Source organism: Carlito syrichta, unplaced genomic scaffold, assembly GCF_000164805.1.
Source record: "Carlito syrichta isolate Samal-C Ts95f unplaced genomic scaffold, Tarsius_syrichta-2.0.1 Scaffold118225, whole genome shotgun sequence".
NCBI lineage: Eukaryota > Metazoa > Chordata > Mammalia > Primates > Tarsiidae > Carlito > Carlito syrichta.
The window spans coordinates 1,865-8,956 of NW_007062321.1; the positions used below are offsets into that span (position 1 = coordinate 1,865).

General features: G+C 52.2%; 1 protein-coding gene across 2 annotated transcripts in view; it reads left to right on the plus strand.

Moving 5' to 3' along the window:
• Positions 1-479: 479 nt before the first annotated feature.
• NUCB1 (nucleobindin 1) overlaps positions 480-7,092 on the plus strand; it is a 15,297-nt gene continuing 8,684 nt past the window's right edge. Inside the window, exons 1-3 of one of the 2 annotated variants that reach the window (XM_008047932.1) lie at positions 480-629; positions 5,334-5,519; positions 5,789-5,879. In XM_008047932.1, the coding sequence (XP_008046123.1) occupies positions 5,394-5,519; positions 5,789-5,879 (217 nt within the window). In that variant the 5' untranslated portion in view covers positions 480-629; positions 5,334-5,393. The remainder of the gene's footprint in view (positions 630-5,333; positions 5,520-5,788; positions 5,880-7,092) is intronic. The other variant, XM_021707492.1, reaches the window with a different exon arrangement.

Sequence of the window (7,092 nt, forward strand, 5' to 3'; positions counted from 1 at the left end):
TCACCTCAGCCTCCCAAAGGCACGGGATTACAGGCTGAGCCACCGAGCCCGGCTTGAACCTCCTTTCTTAGTCTCCCAAGTAGCTGGAATTACAAGTGTGCACCACCTCGCCTGGCTGGTTTTTATTATTTTAAACATCAGACTCAGTTGTGGGAGCATCTCCTCCAAAAAGCCCAACCTGATTGTTCCAGGCTCAGTTAGGCTGTCCTCTGGGGAATGGGAAGTGGAGGTGAGAGGATTGCCTGAGCCCACAGGTTCAAGACCAGCCTGGGCAACTTGGCAAGACCTCATCTCTAGAATAAATCAAACAAACAGAACTTAGTCCGGCATGATGGCGCCTGTAGTTCTGGCTACTTGGGAGGTGGAGGCAGAAGGATCGCCTGAGCCTGGTGGATTGAAGCTGCATTGGCCATGAGCATACCACTGCACTCCAGCCTGGGAGACAGGGTGAGACTACAACTCAAGAAAGAAAGAAAAAAAGAGCATCCCATGAATCATTTTGTTTGACTCTTCTCTCCCATCCAGATGTGCAAGTGGATCACTTGAATCTCCTAAAGCAGTTTGAACACCTGGACCCCCAGAATCAGCACACATTCGAGGCACGCGACCTAGAGCTGCTGATCCAGACGGTAAAGGGGCAGGGTCTCAAGGCAGAGGGTTGAGGGATGGTTTGCAGACTGGGAGAAGGAATCGGATCCTGAACACGAACAGGCTCACCCCCGCCCGGCAGTGTTCTGCAGCTGGAGGCTGGCCAAGGGCTGGGTGGTTTCTAAATGCCCTCCCCAGATTCTCTCCAGGACGGGGGAGGCGCACAGGCACCTGGGGCAAGAGCCATCCCCTCTGTGTCCTCTAGGTGGGCTGAATAATGGCCCCCAAAGATGTCCATATCATCATTCCAAAACCTGTGAATATGTTTCTTGACACAGTAAAAGCGACTGTGCAAGATATCATTACATTAAGGATCCAGGCTGGGCGCAGTGGCTCACGCCTGTAATCACAGCAGTTTTGGGAGGCCAAGGTGGGAGGATCACTTGAGCTCAGGAGTTCGAGATCAGCCTGGGCAACTTAGCAAGATCTTGTCTCTACAGTAAATCCAAAAATTAGCCGTGCATAGTGACCTGTACCTATAGTCCTAGCTACTCAGGAGGCTGAGGCGGAAGAATCGCCTGATCTCAGGAGGTTGAGGTTGCGGCAGCCATGAGCGTACAACTGCCCTCCATCCTGGGCAACAGAGTGAGCCTCCGGCTCAAAAAAATAAATAAATAAAATAAAAATAAATTATGGGTCTTGAAAGGGGCAGGTTATCCCAGATTATCCAGATGGGCCCTAAATGTAATCCCCAGGGTCCTCATAAAAGGGAGGCAGGGGAGATTTGATTCTAGAAATAGAAGGTCACATGACAGCTTGATGCCAGACTGCTAGCTTTGAGGGTGGGGGCAGGAACCAGGAGCCACAGACTTCAGTTGTGGGAGCTGGAGAGGATGAGGATAGGGATTCTCCCCTGGAGATTCATTTCAGCCATCTGTGTCACTGTAAGTCATTACATTTCTGGTAATTTGCTACATTGGCAATAGAAACTGATACCGTCTGCATCTGGAAAGTGGGTTTAGTGGCCTCGTCCTGTGGGGAAGGCCAGGGGTAGGGCTGGGGCGTGGAAGGAGAGGCTCCGACTGGCCCCCGCCGCTTCCCTGCTCATAGCCCTTCCATAGCTGCCCAGCACCCCCAAGACAGGTCCACCCCCCAGCCTGGCCTGGAGGCCCTACCTGGCCCAGGCCCCACTCTTCTGCCCAGCACCCCCTGCTGGAGCGCCATCTGGTGGCCATGAAGATAATAGCAGCAACCTTTTCATTGAGTACAAACCAGGTGCTGGGCTCAGTCCCTGACTGATGTTTTTGCAGCTTTGTAGAACATTCCAGAAACTGTCTATCTCCTCCAGCCCCCATCATCTCTCACAGGCACTTCCTTGGTGGGACCCCTGTGTCTGCCTCCACCTTCAATGGCAGGGTCTCTCCACCCTGCACTGTTGACACTCGGGGCCGGATAGTTCTTTGTCATGGGCTGTCTTTGCAGCATCCCTGGCCTCCACCTGCTAGATGCCTGTAGGCCTGTCCCAGTTATGACCAGCAAAAATGACACTGACAGCCAGACACAGTGGCTTATGCCTGTAATCCCAGCACTTTGGGAGGCTGAGGAAGGAGGAATGCTTGAGCCCAGGAGTTTGAGACCGGCCTGGGCAGCATGGTCAGATCTTGTCTCTTTTATTTTTTTATTTTTTGAGTTGGAGTCTCACTCTGTCGCCCAGACTGGAGTGCAGTGGCACACTCCCGGCCACCGCAGCCTTGACCTGGTGGGCTCTGGCGATCCTTCTGCTTCAGCCTTCCAAGTAGCTGGAACTACAGGCGTGCGCTACCACGCCCGGCTAGTTTTTGATTATATATAGAGACGAGGTCTCACCAAGTTGCCTGGGCGGGTCTCGAACCCGCGGGCTCAGGCAATCCGCTCACCTCAGCCTCCCAAAGGGGTGGCATTACAGGCTGAGCCACCGAGCCCGGCTAGATCTTGTCACTTTTAAACAAAACCTTTGGGCCGGGCATAGTGGCTCACACCTGTAATCCCAGAACTTTGGGAGGCCAAGGCAAGAGGATTGCCTGAGTCCACGGGTTTGAGACCAGCCTGGGCAACTTGGTGAGACCTAGTCTCTACAATAAATCAAAAAATTAGCTGGGCATGGTGGTGCACTCCTGTAGTTCCAGCTACTTGGAAGGCTGAGGTGGAAGGATTGCCTGAGCTCAGCAGGTCGAGGCTGCAGTGGCCATGAGTGTGCCACTATACTCCAGCCTGGGCAACAGAGTGAGACTCTGACTCAAAAAATAAAAATAAAAAAACTTTAAATTTTCCAGGCATAGTGGCACACATCTATCCTCCCAGCTACTTGGGAGGCTGAGATGGCAGGATCACCTGAACCCAAGTGGTCAAGGCTGTAGTGAGCCGTGATCATGCCACACTGCACTCCAGCCCGGGTGACAGAGCAAGACCCTGATTCAAAAATAAAAACAGAGCCGGGCTCGGTGGCTCAGCCTGTAATCCTGCGCATTTGGGAGGCTGATGTGAGTGGATTGCCTGAGCCCGCGGGTTCGAGACCCGCCTGGGCAGGGAGACCTCATCTCTATAATAAGTAAAAAAATCAGCCGGGCGTGGTAGCACATGCCTGTAATTCCGGCTACTCGGAAGGCTGAGGCAGAAGGATCGCTGGAGCCCAGCAGGTCGACACTGCGGTGGCCGGGAGCGGCCACTGCACTCCAGTCTGGGCGACAGAGTGAGACTCCAACTCAAAAAAATAAAAAAATAAAAAATAAAAACAGAGCTGGGCTCGGTGGCTCCGCCTGTAATCCCAGCACTTTGGGAGGCTGAGGCTGCTGTGGATTGCCTGAGCCTATGGGTTCGAGACCTGCCTGGGCAACTTGGCGAGACCTTATCTCTACAATAAAACAAAAATTAGCCGAGTGTGGTAGCACGCGCCTGTAGTTCCAGCTACTTGGAAGGCTGAGGCGGAAGGATTGCCGGAGCCCAGCAGGTCAAGGCTGCGGTGGCTGGGAGCGGTCACTGCACTCCAGGCTGGGCGACAGTGAGACTCCAACTCAAAAAAATAAAAATTAGCCAGACATGGTGGTGCATACCTGTAGTCCCCAGCCACTCAGGAGGCTGAGGCGGAAGGATTGCCTGAGCCCAGGAGGTCAAGGCTTCAGTGAGCCGTGACTGTGCCACTGCACTCCAGCCTGGGTGACAGAGTGAGACATCGACTCAAAAACAAACAAACAACAGAAATTGATCATCTCACAGTTCTGGAGGCTGGAAGTCCAAAATCAAGGTGTCAGCAGGGTTAGTTCCTTCTGGAGGCTCTGAGGGAGAATTGCTCCTTGGGCCTCTCCCCTGGCTTCGGGTGATGGCTGGCAGTCCTTGGTGTTGCGTGGACTCCTATTACTGCTTCTGTCATCACATAGCGTTTTTTCTGTGTGTCTGTCTGTCTCTTCTCTGCCTCCTTTTTTTTTTTTTTTTTGAGTTGGAATCTCACTCTGTCACCCAGGCTAGAGTGCAGTGGCACAACCATGGCCACCACAGCCTCGACCTGCTGGGCTCAGGTGATCCTTCCACCTCAGCCTTCCAAGTAGCTGGAACCACAGGCATACACCACCACGCCTGGCTAATTTTTTTATTTATTGTAGAGACGAGGTCTCACCATGTTGTCCAGGTTGCTCTCAGACCCCTGGACTCAGGCAATCCTCTCACCTCTGCCTCCCAAAGTGCTGTGACTACAGGCATTAGCCACCAAGTCAGGGTTTCTGCCTCCCTCTTACAGAGATCTCAGTCACTGGATTTAAGGCTCACCCTAATCAATAGGACATCATTTTAATTTAACTAGTTACAACTGCAAGCATTATTTCCAAATAAGGTCACATTCTGAGATTCCTGGTGATGTGAATTTGTGGGATGGTGGAGGGAGGGACACTATTCAACCTAGTATTGTTACCTCCATTTTACAGAGTGGAAATTGAGGTACAGAGAGACTGAGGAACTTGCCCAAGATCACACAACTAATGAGCTTTGGTCATGTAACAGAGCCTGGATTTGAACCCCTGGCAGAGTAATTAGAGGCCTGATGTTCTTGACCACCTAGCTGTGACTTAACTTTCCATGTTAAGTCCACCTCATGTGTTGTTCCTTATTTACTTAGTCCTCCAAAAGCTATAGATTGTGGAGAACTTGAAAGAGGTGGATTAATATTGCTATTGTTTTGTCTGGGTGGTTTTTTTTTTTGAGTCAGGGTCTTGCTCTGTTGCCCAGGCTAGAGTGTAGTGGCATGCTCATGGCCACCGCAGCCTCAACCTGCTGGGCTCAGGTGATCCTTCCACCTCAACCTTCCAAGTAGCTGGAACTACAGTTGCACACCACCACGCCTGGCTGATTTTTTGATTTACTGTAGAGACAAGATCTCGCCAAGTTGCCCAGGCTGGTCTCGAACCCCTAAGCTCAAGCAATCCTCCCACCTCGGCTTCCTAAGGTGCTGGGATTACAGGCCTTAGCTTAGGTGTCTGGCCTAAAAATTGCTATTGTATAACCTCATAATCTCTATTGAACAAAGAGAAGGTATGTCATGTGACTGGAACAATCAAGGAGACTGAACAAGTGAAATCAGGGCATGAGACTTCCTGCAGGTAGAGGCTGGGCCTGCCCCTGGTCAGATTCGGGACCAAGGACCTGCCATTTGGAGGCTGGAATTGGGCTGAGCACAGGGACAAGAGGAGAGAGACGAGTGACCTTCTGCCTTTCCCCAGGCCACCCGGGACCTCGCCCAGTATGACGCAGCCCACCATGAGGAGTTCAAACGCTATGAGATGCTCAAGGAACATGAGAGACGTCGTTACCTGGAATCTCTGGGAGAGGAGCAGCGAAAGGAGGCAGAGAGGAAGCTGGAGGAGCAGCAGCGCCGGCACCGAGAGCACCCCAAAGTCAATGTGCCTGTGAGGACCCCCCCATTTGTGCCATCCACTCCCTACCAAGTCTCCCCTCAAAGCCCAAGACAAGAAATTGCTTGAAGAAATACAACTCCCAGGAGCCCCTGAGGCAAAAAGTCCTTGTGGTGACTATGCCTGGCTGCCCCAGGGGCTGCTGGGAGTTGTAGTTTGGGGGCTCGGGGGGCATGCTGTTTGTTGGATGGGGGCGAAGTATTCTCTGGCTTGATCCCATGGCACCCATGGGCACTCATGAGCTCCTGGTTCTCCCCTTACAGGGCAGCCAAGCCCAGTTGAAGGAAGTGTGGGAGGAGCTGGATGGATTGGACCCCAACAGGTTTAACCCCAAGACCTTCTTCATACTACATGGTAAGGCAGGGAGGGAGCCCCAGACCCAGGCTGAGCCCTGAGGCTCTGACCTTTCTGGCAAGTTGAGTTTTCCCATCCCAGTGAGGCTCAGTCAGGTCTAAGAGACCGGGGTCCATCTTCCTTGGTTGACCAGAAGGCTCTGCCCTTCCCCGTTCCCAGGGTGAGGGTCTTCATGGAGGGGATGGCCCTCTTTTCCAGGATATGCAAGACTTCTGGATTTTAAGGACCAGCCAATGTCCACTAACCAAGCAAACCAGGCCTGGCTAGGCCTGGGCTCCCCTTCCACTGGGAGCCCTGGTCCCTACTGGAAGCCCTGTTGCTAAGGGTGGGCTATTCCCTAGTAACCAGGCCTCCAGAGCCCTGGAAAGCCCCTTCTCTGTGCTGGATCAGAGACACATTCCCCGGCGGTCCCTCTCTTCCCATCTGGGAACACAGCCTGGGTTTATCAGGCCCCCTCGGGTATGCCCAGGACCCAGACCCGGAATCTACAGCCTATCGGCAGAGCTTGGCAAAACCTAATTTGCTCATTCAGCAGATGGTACTAATCTCCTTTTAAGGACCAAGCTTTGTCAAGACCCTGTGGATATAGCCATGAACAAAACAAAGTACTACCTCTCAGAGCCAGTGATCAAGCAGATAGGTGGCACTGTGTTTTAGTGACTCCAAGACACAGTTGAGTGTGAAGTACTAGGATTTTACATAAGCTGCCAATTAAACTAGCACCATTGATGATAAGATGCATCCCTAGCCGGGCTCGGTGGCTCAGCCTGTAATCTCGCGCCTTTGGGAGGCTGAGGTGAGTGGATTGCCTGAGCCCGCGGGTTCGAGACCCGCCAGGGCAGTGAGACCTCATCTCTACAATAAATCAAAAAATCAGCCAGGCATGGTAGCGCATGCCTGTAATTCTGGCTACTGGGAAGGCTGAGGTGGAAGGATCGCCGGAGCCCAGTAGGTCGAGGCTGCGGTGGCCGGAAGCGGCTACTGCACTCCAGTCTGGGCAACAGAGTGAGACTCCAACTCAAAAAAAAGATGCATCCCTATTTCAGGGATGAAATACACAAGACAAAGAAAGTGCATCTTAGAGTCAGTGAAGAAGGTTCTATGATAAGGTCTCAGGTAGTGATATATACCACAGAACAGAAGACAGCAGGATTAACAAGCAGGGTTTTTTTTTTTCTTTTTTCTTTTTTTTTTTTTTGAGTTGGAATCTCAC